Source organism: Megalopta genalis, chromosome 15 (assembly GCF_051020955.1).
Source record: "Megalopta genalis isolate 19385.01 chromosome 15, iyMegGena1_principal, whole genome shotgun sequence".
In the NCBI taxonomy this organism is placed as follows: domain Eukaryota; kingdom Metazoa; phylum Arthropoda; class Insecta; order Hymenoptera; family Halictidae; genus Megalopta; species Megalopta genalis.
In genome coordinates this window covers 4,878,645-4,903,412 of record NC_135027.1, presented here as the reverse complement: position 1 = coordinate 4,903,412, position 24,768 = coordinate 4,878,645, and the positions used below count along the sequence as shown (strand labels likewise).

The window sequence follows — 24,768 nt, the reverse complement described above, 5'->3', positions numbered from 1 at the left end:
GTATACATATGCATACGCTATGGCACGCGAGACAGGTGATCGAATCACAAGTAAAATTGGCCAATAGCTGCGCAGTGTTCGAATTACGCGATAGCCGTAACGGTGTGTGCCGTCAAAGCCGAATCAATTCGTGCTTCTGTAACAGCATAAACGGACGTTGTCATTGAACGCGACGACGGATTAAATGAAACGTTCATCGCGCGTACTTTGTCCGCTTGCACGTTCGATTAGAAATCGAAGAACGGGGACGCCTCACTCGATACGGTTATCGTCGACTTTGTATATTACATTAGTACCCGTATTCATTTTCTTTATTTCACCGTTCCCTCGTCTTTCTTTGACGCTTCATTTCTGATTTCCACACATCCCTAATATGATTTGTTCAACCGTCTGATATTTTCATTGGATCATACAAGGTACTCCTGTTTCCTCATTTCATCGTATCATGTTTGTCGCTTTTGTGTTCGTCCGTTTTTACATTCTCCTGTATGATGTTCAGCCCGTTCCCGTAGCGTGTAGTAAGTAGTACACGAGGCAAAATTCTTGTTAACATCACCAAACACCACTGTTCTCTTTCTCTCTTTCTAGCAGCCTATCGCAGCTATCCAGGTGCAAAGAACTAGTTGCAATACACCAATTACCTGTTCGGTACATAGGTTGTAACGAGTACCAGATATTTACGCAGCTACACGTGACCGCTCCATTTCCATTTCCGATCATTGAGCATCGAATCTGATTTCTGGAACCCGCTACAATTTTATCGGTACGTCTACAGCGGGTTGCAAAAGTGTCTGGCTATAGAATTAACGATGTTCAGGCGAAGATGGCTTTCGTTATACGTTACAACGTACATCTAGTTTAACTCGCTTTTCTCCGTATCGATACGGAAGTACTCTCCCTACGAAATCAGGATGCAAACGCATAAAACGGTCATGTAATCGACAGTAAAGGCTGATCAATTTTCTTCGGAAAGTATGTAAAAGCAAATTGTTTTAGCGAGAGAGAGACAATTTCATAGCAGTAGATTAACCCCTTAACGCGCAGAAACGTATTAACACGGGCGTGCAAAACCGGCCAAGATGTGCAGACCCGTATATATACGGTCGACGTCGCAACTTATGTTATGTTATCTATATTAATTGAAAAACAGTACGATGGGTACAAAATTCGATCTGCAATGCGATTCAATATTCACTATAATTATTTATCCACTATTTTTATTGAATTTTTAGTAATTTTTGCATGTTTTTTACATATTTATTGAAATTAAGGTCCAAATATGTATTTTCTTAGATAAAAAAAATTGATTTTTTTTGGTCGGTTTTTTTTTTTAAATTGTGCATTAAGGGGTTAAGGTGTATTATAACTGAAGTGCGGATTTTTATGCAAACTAATAATTGTCTGCATGGATTTGGATTTGAATTTGAACAAGTTAAAAATAGTACATCGTCCACCGCCATTCGTTTTTGCCATAAATGCATAGAATCGGCGGTCTAATAAGAACAGTTATTCCGTAACGTTTCCAAAAGTACCGTAAACTCCGGGCGAATATCTTTCATATAACGTTAACAAAGATAATGTAAAGATTGATTTTAAAAAACAAAACTTATCTTCGTGCTGTAGATACGTTTCGAAATGTCAGGACAATTGGATACTCTTTCCTCCGATTCGAGAAGAAAGAATGTTTTATTCTGTTATATTCGATGTTAGCAGCCAATCCAGTCGCATTGCGTTTGTCGACCAAATATGTGATCCTAAAGTATGATAATTAGATATTATATCGCGGACAAAGTATAACAACAAGCATTTCTCTAAAACAATATTCGAAGGTGAGACAGAATTTCACAGAAATTAAACCGGGATACCTTCTCGACGTATCAGACACTTTTTGAACGCGCTGTAGATGAACGCGCGAACCGTAATGAAATGTTCTGAGTGATATATAGCCTTGCAGTTCAACGAAAATTTTCAGAATGCAGAAATGGAGCTTGGTCGCGATTTTGTAAATAAGAAAGTAGTTAAAAGTGACACGTATCTTTACGAATGACACGTACACCACTCTGCTGACAAGCTGTGCTGCACGAACCCCGGCTATCAACCCTCGCTGCTGTTTTGCTGCCCAACACAAAAACGCTACACTGAAAGTTGTTAAACCTTGAAAGAAAAAAAAAATGATAAGAAAATAGAACAAAGCGTGTGGACGCGTTGCACGTCCAGAAAGTCACGTCCGATGGGTTTGTTAAGAGGTATGGGCTCGGGGACAAGAAGAGTGCGCTCGGAAATTTGTCTTCGTTCATATTCCGCGTGTTCATCACGACGATCGGAGAACGAACGTCGTCGTTTCGAATGGATAGTCGTTAGTGGAACGTTGCTCGAGTCACACTGGTCGTTAACCGACGTCGAAATTAGCGAAGCCTTCGCAATTGTCCTCCCTCAACTGCTCTTACAAGTTAGTTGCTTCACATCGTTTAATCTTTATTTCCTTGTAGTCGACACGATTGCTACGAAAACATTCGACTAAATAGAACGGGACGAACATTCGTTTATTAACGAGAGCTCGGGAAACGATTACACGAAAGCTACCGTTTCCACGCGGAACAACGGTGATCATACGATCACTACGATAAGTTTCGAAGACCGGGTATACCTTGCTTCGACCGCTGTTCATTTTCTCTCGTAGCTTAGTCTTTTGTTTCTTGTGATCTGAAATTGTTAACGATAAGTTTGCGTTTACGACGAGTTACGACTGACGAGATTTAATTTGACAAGTGGTCGAGGGACGATTCTATGGTGTAATTTGTTTCTGTGGTTGCACGACGACGATTGAAATTCAGTTCGAAAGACGAGAAACGAAAGTCGTTTGAAAGGAACAAGTCGATGACGAAAGTCGACAATTTTTTTCCTTTTTTTTTGATCCTGTACGACGAGAAACATTATCTAGTACTTCGTTTCGACATTCCGTCCCCCCCGTGTGTTGTCTTCGAGGAACGAAATTACCCATTGTCCGGGGAATAGAGAGCGAAAAGTAGTGAAAACGAAAAGAATAGAAAAACAGAGGAAAAAAAAGAGAGAGAAAAACGCGGGAAAGACATTTTCAGCGACGTCACGCGGAAGACCTGCAGCCACACCCGGACACAATGGAAGAAAAGTCTCACATGGATGATTGCGGCAGACCAGCTTGTTGGCAGGGAAGTCTCATTCTCTAAAAGTGGTTTTCAATTTCCCAAGGGTGCATAACGCGTTCCGACGAATCTAACCTTTGGCCAAATTTTCCTCAATCTTGTAGGCCACTGCGCCGCCATTTTCGGGACGAAGTTTTACCGTAATTACAGACTTTTGCTCGGAGAATACCTTCAAAGTTTCATGCCTGAACGTCTCGAATAACACGAATATTCCAAGATGGGAACAAATTTTAACCCGTTGCGGTCTGAATTGCTCCACAGCCTTGCTTCGAATCGTTGACTTTATCGTTTAAAATATTTATGTAACATTCCATTCGATAACAGAGTTCACCGAGTACGTCGAATTTCAAGAAACTTTCGTCATCGTTAAGTTTCCTGAATACGGTATTGTTCAAGATGAAAAACTAAGTAGCTTCCACGTGTCTTCAGTTGCGACGAAATGTTAAGTATCAAGCAATAATATAGTAGGATTCGTATTGCACCCATATTTGCATGTGCTAATAATTCCAGTACATCTGGTCCAAAATCATTTCACCGTAACCAGAGTTCGGCAAAATATTATTCGGATGACGAATGAGAGATAAAGATCAACGAATCAAGTTTTATTCGTCAGTATCGGATAAATATCCAGTCGAATAAAAACTCATCTAGATAACGATTTATTCGGACAAGAATTTATTCGTATAGAAATTCATACAGAGAATAATCGATTTGAATAAAGATGATAGAATATGAAGCGCTTTTTTTATAGTTTATCGATTTATTTCTTCCATATTCATCTTTACAATTAACTTTTTTCCAAATGTTGAAACTCATTGACGCATAACTAAATAATTTTACGAGTGCAGAAGAAGTCGCATCGACTGTTTTGTAATTCCATAAGTTCTTGAAATTAAACTGTATTCGCATAAATATATTCTGAGAAAATTATGTTAAATGAAAACAGTCAACAAAATTATTCACATTATTATTCGAATAATTTGACAAGCTCTATTCGAATAAATTACACGAATAATTTTACAATCTCTATTCGAATAAATTGTTCGAATAATTCTTTATTGAAGTCGAATAAATTATAAGAGAATTATTCGAATAAAATAGACAGAATAATTTATGACGAATAATGAATTGTTCCAATAAAATATTCAACTAAGAAATGTTCAGTCGGATAATTCTTAGGCAAATATTTATGCGAAACGATTTTAAAAATGCCCAACTCTGGTCGGAACCATGGTATAATACCGAAAAAGTATAGTTCAGGCAAAAAATTCTCCACGCATCGAATATCCTATCTTAAGTAGAGGTAGTCGCCTCGATAAAAAAGAAAAAACATCGATTGTTACTCGTAGAATCTATACGGCCGCAGAGGGTTGAAATAGCGAAGCTTTCGATAAAAATGTCCGTGGATAAAAAAAGGAACAATGGCAACCAGAGATCCGAATTTATCATATAAACCGATTTAACCACGCGGCAGCACTCTTTGATCTATTCCAAGCGTCGGGCATTGATTCGTTCTCTCTCGGGCTCGGTCGCGATTTTCCATTAGATCGATTAACCTCGACCTCGCCGCCCGCGCCGGTATCGTTGATCGGTCTAATCAAATTAATGCAATGAAATGCACTCTTCGGAATTGCTACGCCATATCTGAATGTTTGTCAAATGTACGAACACGAAAAACGGATCAGGCGTTGCAGACACATGGATCAGCCGATAAGAGTCTGTCCACTATCGATTCGTACGAATATAAGCACACGATTCGTCGCACGCACATGTACACGCACACGCAACGTACACGCACACGTATCACGTCTCGATACCCACGTACCGTTGAACCAACGACCGACGGATAATGCCGATGATGCCAGCAGGAAACAATGGGACATGGACCATCGGAGAGACACGAAATAATCTGCAAATTCAATTTTTCAGGGACAGAATTGCCTAATTCTCGCCCCCCGTGACTTTGCTTTCTCTCTTGCTTTCGTCTGACGATGAAAAAGGAAAGAAAAGCAGAAGCGAGGGAGAGAACGGCTGGAACGATAGGAACGAATGATATCTCGGCAAAACTAATAAATTTCGACAGATAGTCCCGATTATTGCAGGTGTTGCCGGAGTCAGAAACGCCAGCCGATAACTCGATGGACGATCAAATGGAATTCTCCGTTTTTCTTTCACCTAACTTGCCTCTTTCATTTACGCCATTATCCTCCCCACCGAACCCCACGACCTCCACGAGATCCATCCCACCCTCCTGCCTCAATTGCGCACTTCCCACCAACAAGTGAATACTTTATTTTCAATTATTAGGAGCCCCGTTTACGATTCCATTAGATGCGTCACGCCGGGCCATGCGGACGTTCATTGAATTAAATATCAGCGCTGTTAGTTCGCAGATTGTTGCCGATGACGCCCAGAAACCTACTTATTGGCCCTATTGTCGCTATTATTACTGTTACCGTCACCGTTATTACTATTGTCATTACTTTTCACAGAGTTTCGTTTCTTTTACACCGTTTCTGTTGTCGACTTTATTTTCATGGACCGCGGCTTCGATTTCGAGTAAACGCGACTCAGTTTTGTTCGGTGAAAAATATGAGATCAACGATCTTCGGACACTTATAACATGTCCGATCAACGATGTAATAATTGGTACGATTTCGTACAGTAAGAGACAGATAGTTAAACCGTATTTTCGTTTTTTACAAACGTGATCGAATATCAACGCTAATTGGGAACTAATTGGAAACGAATTTACAATTTACATTCTTCTCTGATTATAGAAAACATTAATATTTATACTGTTCACCGGAGAACGATCTTGTAAGCTAGCCTTTCAAGCAAATGTCTTCACGGTGGTTGAATAATTTCATTAATCGGTTGAAAGAATCTGTTTCCTTAAATGCTTGCCAATTGCAATTACGAATGGCAAAACGCTGAATTCGTAGTGTCATGTTTATCAATGCACAGATCTCACGGTATTCGAGGCAAAGCAAGATTGAAATGATTTTAAGAGCTGAGATCTTAAGAGAAACTGTACAATAAACTAATTATACATTTTTACAAAATCAATAGTGCGAACAACACGAGCCTGTTATGACTACTGTTAACCAACAGGTTTAATGTTCTCACTAATCATTTCGTCAGAAATCGGATAATTCGAAAATATTCATTTAAAAACTTTCGAACTTCTTTTCTATCATTATAAAAACGACGGAAATGTTTAGGTGTACCTGTTCCATCGTCGTCCTGTTCCGACGTTTCATCTAATCTCAGAGTAAAGTAGCCACAAAAATATTATAGTATAGATCAATATTCTACGCTAATCTTTTGTTTAACCAATTAGCTGCTGCAGGTTCTCTGAAAAATGTGTAAGTTATTGTGATTATATCGTATACGTTTGATTTTCTTTATATTTCGTTTAAATGCAACGCTTTTATAAAAATATATAATTTAATCAAGATTATATATCAAGATATATCCTTCTTAAGCAGTTAGCTGTTTTCGACGAGTATACTCGCCATGAAGAAATGGCAACATTTTGTGTCATAACGAGTATACTCGTCGAAAACAGCTGACTTGGTTTAATACAACAAGCACTGTGCAAAATTCTGCATGTCCCCATTAGCCTCGTCTCTTACTGTACGTAAGTACATTCTATTCTCGACTAGCATTGGCTTTCCGTGTCCAAGAAGAATGTTTCGTCCATCGTCGAATTCCCGTGCACTACGGGATCGTGAAATTCGTAAAATTCGGAAAACCTGTATTCGCGCGCGTTTACTCGATAAAAGACGCGGCGGTTCGACGGTGCACGCCTCTCCAGTTCCCCGCTCGATGAAAAACGAGATCGTGACCAACGAGAAGCGATCGAATCGCAAGATAGATACGAGTAATTACGTCAGCCCGGTACCGGTGTTCGCGCGAGCAACCCGAGAAGCGTGTTACGTCTATACAGGTGCATATTAATCTACGTGTCGTTTTACCACAAAACGTTCCCCTGTCGTGAATTTTGTGCGCGAATGCGTTCACTTGGGGCGCACGGCGTTACAAACACAATTCTGTGCCGCCATATATATGCATCGTATACTTTACCGTATACATATACGTGGAAATGCCATTACGCGTACATACAATATCTATGTATAAATATATCCCATATGTTCATGTTATTATACTTATTGTACATCTCTTCTTAGTTTAAGAACAAAATCGAAAACAAATGATCGCGACTGTCGTTTCTATGCCTTTAGCTTCAACTGGTCTGTTTTTCTTTTTTTTTGATTTTTATCTTGCCCTCTTCCGCCTGATGACGCTTCTTCATGCTTGCTGACAAAACCTCCGTGCGCTTCGCTACCTGCCAATTAACGCCTGCCGACAAATTACGCCAACCAAATATCCATGCGCTCCGACTACGGAACGTCCAACGAAAAATCAAATGAAAAAAAATTAACCGATGGCCGAATGCAAAACTCGAATGTCAAAAATAAATAACAAAAAAAATCGAAAAAAAACCTACAAACAAACAAACATAACAAAAAAAAAACTGTGTGTACAAACAACAACAACCATCATCGCCGACGGCACACATGAAACAATGAACTTGACGACGATCGTGTCGATATAATACACGTACACGCATGCGAACGATGCCCTATTGGCGTGATGTGTCCCCGATAAATATGAACAAATTCCAAATGGACGAACAAAAACCGACCACTAAACAATGCTCTGGATCTAAATCTAAATACGGGGATATTTGGACACGATAAACGTTTGGATCGATCGCATAAAATCTAAAAATAAAACTAAAAAGCAGACGGCGACAATGCCAACGAACGTGGCGGGAATGGGCGCGTTGACTGGCGGAGTATCAGGAGTTCCCGCGACTGCGGTTCCCGGAGGACTTCAGAGCGCCAGTATGGCGAGCATCGAACTCGGCAAGAAGCGGATGCGCGACTCCAATGATGACCTGCTAATGGTACCACGGCTTATGCATGGTGTACACTTTCCTTTTTTTCGTAGCTAGAACTTACGAAAATGGCCCCCCTCGTTTATTAGTCGCCCATTCTATCTTCCAGAAACGAACAGATCAATCGCGTCACGAACACTTCTCGAGCGAGACCAAATCTCCGCAACTTTTCATCGCTTTCCGATTCTCTCTTTTTCTCACTCCGCTTGGTTCACGATTATTATGTCACACGCGACAATTCGATGCTCTATGACTAAACGAGTTTATGAAAATGTTTATACGAATCGCTTAGTTTACGAAATGTTTCACTTTTGCACCTCGGATGACTTAAATACTGGATGCAATGAATTATTTAAAATTGATTTATTTATTATTACGGGTGATAATGAAACAAATAGACCAATATACGGATAATGAAAGAACGAAAGTACATCAATTAAGAGAGGTGCGCGCGGTATAGTAAATTTTCGATCGGACTACTCGAAATTGACAACTTCTTCAAGTCTGAGACATAGTTCGTTTCACGAATTTTCGAAATTTATTGTTTCAATCTATGGCGGATTCCTTGCATTTGTACAAATAATTTCTTAACGAACTAAACTCGTATATATTAAAAACTGATGTTTTATTTGTTCGAATCATAGAATGAAATGCTAGAATAGGTATTGTAATCAATTCGATCGTATCGCTTACACACAACAATTCATTAATTTTATGCAAAACTTATTTTCCGCGATCTTTTCGATTACTTAAATCTTCAAAAAATTGTTGATTTTCTACTAAAAAATTCGAACGTTTGCACGTTTTACTTCCTGTATGCCTCCAAGCGAACTTCCAAACGAATTTTTCCAAATTCCAGCTAAATATCATTATTACAAACAAAATTGTTCTCTTGTATGTTCACTCATTAACGAAGGTAAATGATCTGTTCACTCATCTCTAACGTAAAGAACAATTTCAAATAACATTTCTACAGCCTACTGAATATTTCAACGTGTACTTAAACATTCGAACGCCGACGAATGTCAGTGGACGTTAAATCAGATAATTTCCAAATTTTTATCTGTTCGCTAATTTATACTCAACATCCAGTAATATTGTTCGCATTAAATTCAGCCACGTAGCGAATAGCCAGGAAAATATTTGAAAATCTTGAATTTCACCAAGAATAAGCATAATCCGAACGAGAAAAGGAATACCCGCGTAGTTTCGGGGGCCATTTTTCGGAAGTTCCTCGTAGCCCTATCTTTAAGTTACGAATACATGGTCATTGCGATTGTGAATACACTGCCGAGCGCGCTTGGAGCTCTAGCTCTTGTCTCTCATTTTTCTTTTGTTTCTAATAAGAGGCCCGCTGTGTATTTTTCTATTTAGCCTCGGAACAACTGTACACGGTCCTCGAGGAAATATTTTTCGCGTGTTCCGGTCACACGCTCCGTAGAATTCGAGCATCCGCGGTATTCGGCCCAGTACTTTTAATTACACCGCACATATTTTCCTCGAAACTCATTTATTTGATATTTTTTGTTCTGATTCTACGCTTATAACAGTCACATACGACACGCGTATTCCAACTACATGTCATTGGCTTTTCCGGTAAAGAAAGAAAATTTCGAAGATCTGTCTGTCTCTGTCAATGCGTTCTTCTCAATTTTCGTTCTCGAACGTTTCTTCTTGATTTCGCTTCGTACTGTCGTTCATTGCAATGTTGTTTGTATAAGAGCTTACGCCTCGTAATGTATTTATAGATCGGTTATTATTGGTTTCTCGATCACCAGCCACGAATTAGCCCATTAGATCGCAAGCAACGGAATTACCTGTTTCAACCAAGTGGAAAAATATTCGTGGTTGCTGATGCCTAGTATAATATTTTTGAACCGTTTGAGCACCACGCAGCGCGGCCGCGTCGCTATCACTCAGTTTCAATTTCGACGAATATCGATTGCTCTACCGTTATTGTAACTTTTGTTTTCGCAACCTTTCGAAGAACTTTCTTTTCGCGGGATATTATACTAAACGGCCATGCACGTGATCAACTTCGCCTCTATTTATCTTCGCTTGCAAATACTTCCACTCCGTCGGTACTCCGCACCGATTTCTTTAAGGACTCGTGGCACTCAAACGATTATTGTAAACTCACTCCATGGTAAATTCTCTGCCGACACCAAGAAGAGCTCGTGATCGATCAAAGATCCATCGATTCGCTGGTACACGATCGATGGCTACGCTCAACGATTTAAGCCACGCGCGCATTTCTGTGAAATTCGAGACACGCTGAAACTTGAATCAATTATTGTGGAATATACAGGGTCGTCCACTTAAGTAGAGCCACATAAATGTCTCGTCGAACGGTGACGATGCAAAAGATATTTTTTACGTAATGCGAGTAGTGCCAGAGTGTCATTGCACGTCGAAAACATTATTTTTTCAAGGGTCGCTTTTTGGAAATTTTTGAAATTGTCGATATTTGCTGCGCGTGCAACGTTTATTATGCAATAAAAGAAATAACGATCTAACCGATCAAAAAATACGTTCAGACATGTGTGATAGCAATGACCGTGAAATTACCTTAATCTCCGGGAGCTATAGTTTTATCTGAAATTGATGTCCGAAGCTTTGACCGAAATGCGGCAATCGACATCTCGTGACAATAAATAAACATGAACATTTACGATCGGAATACAGATGACGCCTTGATGCACCGTTCGCAACGAATTGCTCGACGAAAGAAAAGATCGATATGGTATTCATTTACAGCAAACGAGATCGATGTTCGAAGGAAAACAATTCGGATACACGTGTAGAAAAATGGTGAAAAAAATTGATGAGAATTGAGAATCGTGTAAGAACCAAAACTATCGGGAACGAAAGATATAAAGGAATCATCGTCGATAGGGTTAACGAAAATTCACACGCGAGTTTAAGACAATTTGAACATGAAAATTGCATTCCAAAAACAAACATAAAATATGGGATATTCGAAGAATATAATAGATTTCACCATCATCTATCGCCAGTGCGCTTTACAGCAATAACAAAATGACGAATGATTCTTCTAGAACAATGTTATTTGCTGACGATTCATTGAATATGGTCAGCGGAACGTGAGAGACGCGCATTACAGGTCAATTTGGTTTAATAACTATATAAATTGGTTATTCCGTGTTCCACGAGTGGTACCCTAAAGAAGAAAAGCGTGCAAAAATTAGCTACAAATGCTCACACTATATCAATGAGTTAGACTCGAGATTAAGATTTCATGTGGATGATCTATTAAATGCGGATATTACTCATTTCTTGTAAATCGAAACAAAATATTTGCAAAGCAAGTATTCTTGTTGTACATTGACCCTTTGACACTGTTCATGAAAGTGTCAACAGAAAAACTATATTTTGCATTACTACAATTCGACGGGACATTTAATTGGCCTTACTTAAATTGATCACCCTGTACATATATATTTTGTTCGTCAGCAGCTCAAAAACTATGCAGATTAATTCAGTAACATTTGCTTTGAGATCAATTTGCTCGTTATTTGTGATAATAATCACGCGTTTTTCCATTTACTCAATTTCTCTTTTTACAATCGGGCATGGTGGGACTGTGCAAGTTTCGATTTGTATAGCATATAGCAATTTTACGATCTCACACATCGAACAGATCAATCTTTATTGGAACCTCGTTGCATTTAAAGTTCTCCAAAATTTACGATCACTTGCCGATCGCTAAAGAATTTAATAGTCGTGCGCGCGTGCTTCGCTACGAGCAGTGGGGACGAAAAAGTCGACTCTAATCGCTGAACATGAAGAGCAGTCTGTGAGAGAGACAAACATAACCGAAAGAATCGATCGATAAGACAGAGTCACACGAGTATTATTGAAAATGATTGAGACAAGACATTGGTACTGCATTTACGGTGCGATAGATCTGTGTAAACTCCGAGCTTGCGCCGATGATGCATGTTGTGCTTAAGCGACTACCGAGGTGATGGTGTAATATGTCATCCCCTTGACGCTCTGGACGATGACCCGAAAGTTTTGTCTCTTTTCTATGGTACCAGCGATCTACGGTACTCCCGCGATGTTTTTTCATTCGGCTTTCTCCGGGGTTCTAATTATTTTTCGTCTCGTTTCCTTTGTTTGCGAAATGAACTCTATGTGTATGTTGGTTTCAAAGACACGTCGGAACTGCTAAGAGCACAAGTAGACCGCTTACACACAAACACGTACATACCCATACGCACACACAGACAAAGACACACACGTCACCGGTATTTCGTGTTAAATCTAGTTTCTCCCCGTTTTCTTTCCTCGACTTCTTTCATCGTCTTTGCTTTCTTACGTGGACCACGTGTTCCGTTACTTTTTTTCTCCGTTTTCTGTCCATCGACAGCTTGAAGACTTTAGTCGAACTTTCACGGTATCGTCGAGTTTTGAGTCGGCGCAAGATTCTTGTCCTACATTTTCCCATGATGTATCGAACGGTTGAAACGGTCCAAATAGCGAACATAATTTTCGTATTAAGCTATGTTTGAATGTAGTAGTCGTTATTGTGAAAAAGTATTATCATAAAAGTATTTCTTTACAGTACTACCACCTTAGGATACGTTTCGGTTATTATTTGTCAACAGTCCAAGAGATACATGTCGTTTTAATACTTTGTTATTTTACACAATTCAGTCGTGTTCCTGTGATTTCTTCTGAAATGAAAATTGCCTTTGATATAGAAAACGTATATTTTCATACACTGCTCGAACATTTCAACGATATCATTATAAAGTTCTAATCGAATTGTCGAAAATAATAGCTTTTCTCGGAACTGGTTGATACTATTACAAGGAAAGAAATTCATTTTTATATAAAATAATAATTTTTATATAAAAAATCACGCAGTTTTCATACTAAACTCGATTAAATTTGGATTTGACAATTTGTCATTTGGTCAACTATAATTCAATTATAACCGAGAAAAAAGGAAATTCAACCGTAACAGAACAATTTTTCAATAAAAACCTTCATTTTTTCCTGTATTATTAATATAATAATTCTAATACCTTGTTCTGCGGAATTGCTATTAGCATACAATTGTTGCAAACAGTTCACGAAAATTCAATCATAGTTTCATACGAAAATATTCTACCGTGGTTTTATTTACGTTCTACACTATAACCAGATTATCTGAAGACAGTTGAATATTTCGTGAGGATATGAAGTTATAAAGAAATCATTTCTACAAAAGTTTCTTTATCTGCAAAGGATATTACATAGCGTATATCGCTTTCCTCATTGTCTCTGGAAACAAGCTCAACGAGATACTATATCAAATATATATCTTCAATAGAACGTTCTATATTAATGTATCCACAAACAGCTGAATAATCGAGTGTGACTTGATACTCTACGCAATTAAACTCTCCTCCATTTGGAATATTATGCTACAGCAGTGGCCACTCGATAAGTATCCGTCACGTTTAGGAATATTTCAAATATTGTCTTATTAAAATGCATCGGTGTTTTATTAAAATATTATGGACGTAATATTTTTGCCGTTGCATGCTGACAAAAGGCAAAACAAATCAGCAATAATGATTTGGTAAATGGACGATTTCCGAAGATTTCAAATGATCTTAAAAATTAATCTGAAGATTTCCGAAGATAGAGAATATGAGACTATATCCATGCAGCCAGAGTCGCTGCATGTATACTTATAACTTCTTTGTCGAGATAGTAACAGTTCGAAATTAATGAAATTACTACCGCAGTAGTGCGTGCAGAGGGTCTTGGCATCATGGAAGCGAAATTTGCAATTTGTAACCATTAATATCTTGGAGACGAAGTTTTTACACGATATGTAAATGTATATGCATATTTTGCCCAGCCTTTTATTTTTAGGAAAGAAGAATTTTTAAGAGCGAGAACAGCGTGCATACAATTGACCATTCGATGACTACTGCTTGCCTTCAAGAGCCTCTAGAGCCCTAAACACGAATGGTTATCGAGTGACCGCTATATTATGCCGTACTGTTAAAAAAATTCTGCCCCCCCCCCCCCATTTCATTGCACGGCCAAGAGAAATTTCTCTTGAGTTATAATAGATTTTTATAGGATTCTAGACTATACTAAATTTTTATAGACGTTTGAGTAAAAATTTAAATTATGATAGATTTTTAATAGAAATCTAAGTTAATCGATTTTAAGTAGAAGTGATATCAATTATAATGAATTTTTATTATGAATTTGAATTATAAGAGATTTTTAATAGAAATTTAAATTATAATTGATTTGAAATAGTATCCATTCTAGCAAGAATCCAATAAATAATGCCATGATTCGTATTATAAAATTTTGATGTAACTTCTCTCGCGTTGTTCGTTACTTGCAGAATATTCAATAATTCACAAACAACTCGGGCACACGACGTTATCAGACACACATACCATTAAGTTTCAGCATCTTGTATATGTCTTCGAAGAACCGTAAAATTAGTCGGATCTATTTTCACTGCATCCGAGCTTGCAATAATGCTCCCAGTCTTCCTTTGTAACCAGCAAGTTATTCTCCGACAAAATTTATACTTGTGTATTTCGTTTCTCTGCGTGTTACTCCAATATTCATATGTAATATTGTACATCGAGATATGCAAACATTTGTCGTAACAATTCACAATTTACACAGTTCCCCCCCACTCTACTCGGACCTTACTAGCTTTCCAGCTTTTGCATCCGTACTATGCAGCTTCTAACTTTTACCACTTCAATCTATACAACTTTTTCATTTGTCGCATTGTTGTTCCCCGTGATTGTCGTCGACGTGTACAGTCGATCGAGGAACGTCTAATCAGATTTGTTTGGCCCCGAACCCTCTCTATATTTAATTTCTACATTTTCTCTTCTCTTTCTTTGGTCTTGAGGAGGGTTTCTTGCTTTACTACAATTATAGTACGACTGTTGCGTCACACGAACGGAATATGGCGAACAGCTCGGGGAACTTCCATCCGTAAAACCGAAGCAAAAAGAAATCCTTCTTTTCTCCATCAATCGGAGAACGGTCACGTTCCGAGTTCATGTTCGCCGGTGATACATTTTTAATGGATTTATTTGATTCTCCAATTAAAGCAGGACCATCGATTCTCAGTTTAATTGGCCCGTGACGGTCTTCTTCTATAACAGAAACTGTGGCTGGTCTTTCTGACACGCTTTACTTTCTCAAATAGTTGAAACAAAGGGGAGCGAAAGAAAGAATACTGAACATTTTACAGTTATCCAACAACGAACGTCGTCATTTGGGAACGTCGCCGCAAGCTGCGTCATCGGCACAACTTTCACACACTACCACCACTACTATATTATCATTATTATTACTATTATATTATTATTATCATTATTATTACTATTATTATTATCATCGTTATTATTACTATTATTATTATCATTATTATTACTTTTATTCTTGTTATTATTACTATTAATCTTATTATTATTGTTGTTTACTTGTTACTACTACAAGCCCACTATTTTCGTGTGCAATCCCCTGAATTATTCTGTTTTTCTGAAAAATTAACCAATCTCCAATGAACCTTTTCCTTCAATTACCATCATTCCATTGATTTAATATTCAATAATACGAACGCAGCCTTCTCCTAGAAATTAGTTGAAACCAATCCTGTCTTTGTTGCAGATGGACGTGAAGTCTGTCGGATCGTTCTACTACGAGAACTTTGTAAGTGCAGAATCTAACCATTGAATCATACCGTTCTCACCCAGTTTAACTTTACTTATTCGCTTTTCACGTTCGTGTGTCTACTACAAAAAAAAAAGGACGAGAATAATGAAAAAACTATGCACCGTTTTTGTATCGATACTATGTATGTATATATACAATAATTTCTCCCTAATTCGCGCTGAGATTACGCGCAAAAGTAGACAATTTGGGAAGAAGAGATTCGATTATTCGAGCCTTGCGGCTCGTTTTTATACTTGTTGACGATCGGTAACTACAAAAACGAGCTGCAAGGCTCGAATAATCGTGTCTCCTCTTCCCAAATTGTCAATTTTTGCGCGCAATCTGAGCGCGCATCAGGGAGAAATTACTGTATATCGCTTTCCAAACGATTCGAGTCGTTCGTGCAATTAGATTCTGAAGCGAAAACAATTGTTGAAATCGAAAGTACCGAAGTCCTTTGTCGTTAGTATACCGAGACGCGCGTTTCGAAAGTTAAACTACGTTTTCTTGCGAGATACCGTGGAAGACCTCGAACCAATTTCCCTGCTCCGCTGGATCAAGAGGCAAAGAATTGCATAAAAAAAGAGAGGAGGGAACTTAATGCGAGCGAGCAAGAGAAAAGATAATAAAGAAATACACGAGTCGAAGATCGAGGCCCTTCGACGAAGTTTCGATTCGAGCCTCTATAAAAACATCGTGCCGGCATCACTAACCGTAAACGTATATGCGCTTCCTTTTCCAGGCCTTCCCAGGAATGGTTCCGTATAAACGACCGGCGGGCGACAAGTCCGGCATGCCGGTCTATCAGCCTACCAGTGCGACGACCTACCAACAGTTAATGCAGTTGCAGCAGCCCTTCGTGCCTGTGTCATGTGAGTACACTGGAACACCACCCCTACCCACCCAAACCTCTAACCAATCGGTCGTGCAACCTCCGAACGTGCAAAGCAACCACCACGCGGTGGTGGTTCAGTCCTCCTCCTCCTCCCAGGGAACCAGTGGCGCCACAGTCAATAACTGCGCCGACGCCAACAATGGCGTGCTGATGGATCCCTGCAACAACCCACCGCCACCACCTCCAACTGCTGACAATAACAGTAACAATAGTAACAGCAGTAACAAGCAGCCGAATACTACGCAAAATCACGATGCTGAAAACGCGCATAACTCCCCCGAATTGAATCACTCGAGTCCTTCGACGATTACTCAACAGCAACCTCAGCATCAGCAAACCCAGCAAACCCAGCATCAGCAACATCAGCAGCACCAACAGCAACAGGCTCAACAGCAGCAACAGCAACAACAACAACATCAACATCAACAACAACAGCAACAGTTGCAACAACAGCATCAGTTGCAACAACAGCAACAGCAACAGTTACAGAATCAGTTGGCGTTGTCCGCCGCTTCCGTGCAGCCCGCGATGAGCCCGTTGACTTCAGTCGCCGGGTTAACTTCGATGCCGGGTGTAGTCAATATGGTTTCCATGGCCTCTATGGCTTCGATGGCGAACATGTCGAATGTACCGTCGGTGACGAACATGGCATCAATGTCGAATTACAACGCCTCGAACGTTGCCGGTCTGAACATGCTGAACAGCCTTGGCATGGCGTCCGGGTTGCCAGCTCATCTCGATCCAGCAGCTCTGGCGAAAGAGGTTGCCCAGAAGAATTACGCGAAAGCTATTAAACTGTCTCAGGCGTCTCAATCGTATCCTATTAACCAGCTGACGGCGCTGAATTACACCGGCGTAGCTTTAAACAAACAGGCTCTCGTGAATCCTGCAGCTGCGGCTGCAGCAGGGAACCCAGCGGTAGCAGGATTACAAGCTACAGCAGCGACACCCAGACCAGTAATTCCCAACCTAGCTGGTATTCCAGGAGCCTTGACTTCTCCATTGTCTGCTGGACTTTTAGCCTATTCGAGACCACCGGCGGGCACTCACATCAATCCTTACTCTCTCATGAGGCAGCAGATCCTACCGAATCCTTACGCCTCGATACAGACCGTTCCCAGCGCGGCGGTCCAAGGCAGCCCATACGTACAGAATCCGTACACGGTTCTTCCCGGTGTTCCTGGAGTCGCTGCTGGCGTGGCAACAGCCGGTGTTCCGAGTGTTCCACAAATTCCACAGATACCGAATCCTGCTACCATCGCGGCGCAACCGCAGGTAGCTATCCCCGTGAGTTCTGGTGTGATCATGCAGCCATACAAAAAGATGAAGACTTCGTAAACTGTTTTTTCTTTGGGGAACACGAGGGAAGACTTGCTTCTCTTGCTGCTGAATATCTGGTTCCTTCTTCTGGGCCCTTTGCATTCTCTCTTTCGACCGCGAACGGCGCGCGTCGGTCTTCGAGTTTCGCGTGTTCCTTCCGGCTACGATCGGATTATTCTTATGACGCTCGCACGGTCTCTCGGTGTACCCGAAAGATCCTTCCTTGGGAACTACTTTCGGGAACTACGGCACGCTAGATTTTGGTCTGGTTCTATTGTACGAACAGTCTGAATTTTGATAATCGAAGTGAGAATGATCGACGAAGAGAAAATGATAGAATTAATATGCGAACGTGCTTGTTTTAATCACAAGCGATCATACTTTTAAGGGAGCTAGAATGTTTACAGACGTATCCTCATTTCTCTCGAAAATTTCAGACATCTAGTGTTCTACTTGCAGTGTCACGATTTTCCGAAAAGTTATTCATTTATCCTGAGTTTAGTGAAGCTTCAAAGTTAAAACGATCATCAACGTTCACGATGTCATTTCGGTCCGTGTAAAACGAAGATCGTTCGAATCTTGGAAAATTAGAAGAAAATGCTACAATCAATCGAACTCATCTCAGCTTCGTTTTCTTCAGCGTCAGTTTTCAACGTATTTTCAGTAGCTGAGTAGATAAGCACCGCTACACATTTTTTTAGATAAAAGATAAGTGAAAGGGATATTTGTAATGATGAAAGTGAAAAGAATCAATTAAATACTTGTTCTTCTCGATACGGTGTAGACGTTATCAACGATAATCGAATAATATTCTATAATATGCAAACTAAAATCGAAACCGAGACGTGTAGCGATCTTGTCAAAAACCGTGTGAGAGTTAACAATCAATTTAAAAAGTGAAATTTCTTTTGTATTCGTTGTTAAAGATATTAGGGATCGAAGCACCTAGTGTATTGTTAGTTAAATAAATGATACTATAACGAGGAATTGAGCGAACTGTAGAAACCGCACGCGGTCCCGTCCACGAAAGAGAGAATACGAACCGAGCAAATGCGAAACGAGAATTGAATTGTTAGAAGAAAAGACGAGGAAAAGTTAAGAAATAAACAAGAGTTCCGAAAATAGATTCATTTTCTAGTCAGACATTGTCGGTGAACAGTGCCTTATTGACCCGATTCCACTTTAAAGCGTTCTGAACTATGTAAAGACTAACAACGCGAAGACTATTTAAGTCATCCTCAATTTCTTCGTTTTTATTTAACGATTAACATAACTGTATACTTTCAATAACTTGAGACGTCCACGAAAGGCGTATTTATCCATTGTTTTATGTTTTTATCTCGTACGTACCGTCTGTTAAAGTGGATCTATGAAGACTTGCCAGAGTTGAAATTTTTGCGGTTTGCACGAGTCATCGGGATTTTTCTTAATAATTTCTCCGTTTTCTTCCCATAACGCCGTTCAGCGTTCCTTAGTTCATAGACACAATTTTTATTTATAGAACAAAATTCGTCGGTCGTAATAGCCGTACTTAGAAATAATTTTACTTTTGTTAAAAATTTCTATTGCGCCGTGACATCGCGCGACTTGTTCCGTTTTTTGTTTAATGTATATTATTTTATCTGTTGCGATGATATTCGAAAAAGAAGTGTTTCCTCAGAATTTTACTCTATTCTTCTTATATCGGAAAATATATTTTCAATATATTTTCAATATATTTCGAATATATTTCGAAGATGCTGTGTCTATATACATATAAATATCATACGAATATAATATGTGTATATACATATAGAAAGCGCAGATACGCCAGAATGGACGAAAACCATGTTCGGCCTAAGTCACCTAATTCACGTGCGCGACACTTGCCTTTTTAAATCCGTAGGGACAAAATGAATTTAAATCTAGTTGGCTGGTTTCGGCGTACATTTTTATGTTTCTCAGTCGATTGTTCATTATTCGACGTCGATTGATTTTATTCACTATATATATATTGTTCGTTTATCGTTTTCCCAGATTTTAATTTTGATCGTTTAACGTACAGCTCACTCTAAAAGAGCAGGAGGGGGGAGGAGAGGGGACGGTTGGAAACAAAAAGGAAGGGAGAAACAGGGAAATTTAATTACCAGGAGGTTTCTAGACTCCCGTTGACCGTACTATGAAAATATTCTGTTATTCAATTCTTATATTCTAGACCTCCAATCTTTTCCCGAACGATATTTCCACCGCGACCCGATCTCTCTCCCCTCTATTTAGTTTTAGGAATTAATTGAACTATAGTAACGTATGTTTCCTAGAAACACCTTGCACATCGATAAGATTGAAATGGAAATGCCGTCGTGTTCGTGGCAGTCCTTTTAATTCATATACAGGGTCCGGCCGAACAATGCGTGCAAGCGGGTGTGTACGTTGACACATCGTGAAAACATCGGGAAACGTAGTAGAACATTATTTGTGCATCTCAGATTTCGTTTTTGAAAGAAACGAGTTCGAAAATCCGTTCCGTTCAACTTCGATCTATTCGCCATACGACGCGTAACACTTACTTTGACTGCAAAGCAATGCTCTACGATTTGTACGAGACGTGTGTAACTACGTATACAGGAAAGAGGACATTAATTTCAGCAGTGCAGTAATTGTGATGATAACATCGTATTCTTATAAGAATATTTTTTATTCTTTCCTGAATCCTATAACTTCTAAATGTCGCGTAGATATTGCTTACAATCAACACCGTTGCATACGTTGCATGGCGAATTACACCGTACGGGTAGCTACATTTTTCCGAATTTTTTCACAAGAAAATACGCTGCGACCGTCTTTACATATTATTCGGCTGGGTCATGTGTATATAATATATAAATATAAATATATATATATAATTAACATATGCATAGATTTAGCAGAGACATCGTCCTATCTTATTTTATTTAGGGCTATAATAATGGTAATATTGATAATATTAATAATATATTTATCTAGATAGTATTTAATTAGCATGTGAAACACGAGGCGTCATCCTTCTGTCCTTTGTGAATTCAACTCGGGGGAGTTTGTTGCACACAGTGAACCTCGTCAATTGCAACTTTCGAGCTTATGCATTTAGTCGAGTGAAGAGATGATTACGAGCGAACCTAAGCGGAAATCAGAGTAAACGAATGACAAATATTACATGCATTTACACGAACTTGCGAGGGAGAAAAACAAAAACAAAAACAACAAAAAAAGATGAGAATAACCAGGAGGCTGATCTTGAGAGAAGAGATAAAGGAAATATAAGACTAATAACAGATAACAGAAAATGAAAAACGAGTTCACATGCGCATTAATTGACACACGACCGCACAAAACCGTTCAAAAAACTGACACACGAACACTCTACAGAGGGCAAATACACGCATACGTGTCAACGTACTTTAGTAATTGTGCATTTCTTATGGAGAAGAGGATAACGTCCGAACGGAATAACGACGTAACGAGAACTCTGTTGCTCGTATAGAATTAATTGCTCTCTTCTGTGTACTCGTACACGTATTTGCCAGTGATTTGAAAGCCTGTTTTAGTCAAGACGGTAGTACTGACGAGGATGGATATACACGTGTATTGTATATATATATACATATTACATGTACATGTAATGTATACTGTATGTATGAGTGTATATTATATGCATACACGTGTATATGTAGATCTATGTACGTGTAAATAAGAAATTTCTTTACATTATTAACGGAGCTAATGGAACCGTGCTAACATGCGAATCTAATTTTAAAATGTTTTAGGTATTCTCGCCACGCATCGAAGTCACCAAATTACACTACGTCTTTTATCTATGATTTCCTTTTTAAACAAATATCGAACTGTAGCATTTTCAGTTTTAAAATGTGACAAAAATTGACGACTATTTGTCGAAATCAATGGCACACTTACGTCAACACGCGTTATAAATTAACTTGTGTATAGAAAAGTCGTGAATATACTCTCTCGAGACTTTTTTAATTATCTATATCTTTCCGATTACATTTTATTGAACACAGTGAAGGAAAGATTCCCAAGCTTCGAAGAATCGTTCACTATGCCTTAAAAGCGGCCTAATCTAACCGTAGATTTAATCTTCTCGCGATTTAATCCAGAATTTCGAATGAAATTGCTTACTGTTTAAGCAAACTCGTGAAGAATGAATCGTCTCGCCGTTCAAATCTATATTCCGATGTGTGTGTGCGCGTGTTGCCACGGTTCCCTTTGCTCGTACGCGAGAAGCAAAGGCATCTTCTCCGTCTTCATCGCGAAGACACAGCACACATTGCACAGAGCGCGCTCACACGCACAAAACAATAAATTTGTGGCATCCATATGGCTACCCCTCTGAGCGTAACATCGTTCAGAAACACGGTCTTCCATAGCGGCGGAGTGTACGACGGTTAACTTTTGTATCGTTCATCGAACAAAACAGAGCGGAGAGGCTGTCTTTGTTCTGCGCTAGCTGAAATACCTCTAAAGGCGATACGTTGTGATAGTTTTTTTTCGATGTGTAACAACCGGATGCATCTATAGATGACACGAATATACCGGAGTACACACATTCGCGCGCGTGCGCGCGCTTTACACAGACACATACGACACACGCGATCCTGACGGATCATACGCAATTTCGAACGGCCTCCTAGAACAAACAAATTGAGCTGTTACACGTACTCCTCGGTTTCGGAAGACTCGTGCACTCGAACCGACGACTCCAGTGTTCCTTGACTTGTTGTTCACTCTTGTACACTATCGAGAGGGTGGCTGATTTTTCTCAGATCTTCGTCGGACTCGAGAACCTGCCGTCCCTTTTTGCCCATAAGAATACATTTCCTGAAGATTTTTTTAATATAATATTAATAATTCCGTTACACAGTAATCAGTGCCAGTTCTCTTGCATCGCGCATTGCAGCCGCTGCATCAATGACAATTAATTCCACCTATCTTTTATTTCACACAATCTTTCGAATAATGGTTGAAAGTCTTTATGGGAATTTTTGCGTCGACATTTACAATTTACTCGACAGTAATCGAAAAAAGATGGAAAAGTAGCGTGTACGCGTTTGTGTTCCTCATTCTCCGCGGAGTTTCCTGTTCCGATTCGTATTTACGACATAATTTGACAACTTCCACGATCGAAGTCATGTTCGATGGACAATCAGTCAAAAAGATGAACTGCGGTTCCGAGTTTTCCGGCGAAAGATCGAACGAAAAACAGCAGAAGTGCCTTCCCCCTGCACTCATACACCGTCGCACACGAAGAACACACGTGTACCGAAGTACCCGAAGTAATTCGACGAAGAAAACACGTAAGAAGCACAACGTCTGGTTAACTTACCCGGTATTCACATATATATATATATTTATGTAGATAAGTATATACGTATATATACTTATGTATATATGTATATATATATGTACGAACATGCATACATCCATACATACATACATACATATTATTATATTTATATATAAATCTATACATACGTACATAATAAATATGACGAAAACCCTAAATACATGATCAGTGTTGCATATAGATATCGTGCAACGAAAAGAGAAAGGTAGACATAAGTTCGCGGAGTAATAGGCAGATAAGCATATATAATAATAATAATAATAATAATACTAATGAAATCATGTATTAAACTGTCGACTAAGGATTATAAACGATAAGAGAGGAAACACATTTAACGACGAAACTACGTATATTACACGCGTATAAATAGTAATTTATAACTGTGTACCGTTTCGTCCCGCATCTTTTGTTTAGGCGCCACATAATACACGCGGATACGCGTAAACACCATGCTTGCGTGCGTACACGCACATATACGTGCGGATCAAATAAGAGCAGTGTGTGCACAAGTTTTCAGAATGTAACGAAATTTTCATGATCGTATAATTGTGTTTAAAGAGGTTTCTCTATAATCTTGGACCCTTTATATGCATGTAGACGCGTATGCGCACACACATGTACACGTTCACATTCTCACACACACACACGTTGCACGATATCACGTAGAGAGCGTGATAAAGCCGCGTGTTGCGAGAAGACGTCTCACGAGACTGACACGTCGTCCATTTGATTGAAAACAAACAAAAAAATACATATATAGATCGTATAGGAGATCTAACCACGTGTAATCTGCGTCATCGACTCAATGAAAAAAAAAAAAAAAACAGAATAGAGTTCCAGCAACAAGTTTGAAATGATTGCGAGACGATAGCTTAATGAAAACAGAAAAAGTTAAGAAACAAATAAGAAACGAGTCTTCGAAGGTCCCGAATGCGTTTTCGCGCGTGCACGCTCACGGGGTTTGTCAAGGAGTCAGCCAGTATTTGTAATAATAATGCTTGAGAAATGCATGAATATTTGTTTTATTAATGCTTCTTCTTATTTCATCTCTTTCTATCGAAACAGAACTTCCCAACAACTCGCTAATCCCTAGTAATACAATCCTATATATATATATAGGACCATATATAAATATATGTACACATACATGTGTGTGTGTGTGTGTATGTTCTTGAAATATAAATATATGTACAAAGAAAGATATATATATATATATATAGTATTATATAATATATTATATATACTACATATATACTCGTGTATTACTCGATATTGCGCCCATTATTGCTCACAGTCTTAGCCT

At 39.1% G+C, this 24,768-nt stretch overlaps 1 protein-coding gene across 1 annotated transcript in view; it reads left to right on the top strand.

The window, feature by feature from the left end:
* Window positions 1-24,494, top strand: part of LOC117221116 (uncharacterized) — a 50,625-nt gene extending 26,131 nt beyond the window's left edge. Inside the window, exons 5-7 of the mRNA XM_076526562.1 lie at window positions 7,996-8,157; window positions 15,826-15,867; window positions 16,613-24,494. Of these exons, the coding sequence (XP_076382677.1) occupies window positions 7,996-8,157; window positions 15,826-15,867; window positions 16,613-18,103 (1,695 nt within the window). The 3' untranslated portion in view covers window positions 18,104-24,494. The remainder of the gene's footprint in view (window positions 1-7,995; window positions 8,158-15,825; window positions 15,868-16,612) is intronic.
* Window positions 24,495-24,768: the final 274 nt, after the last annotated feature.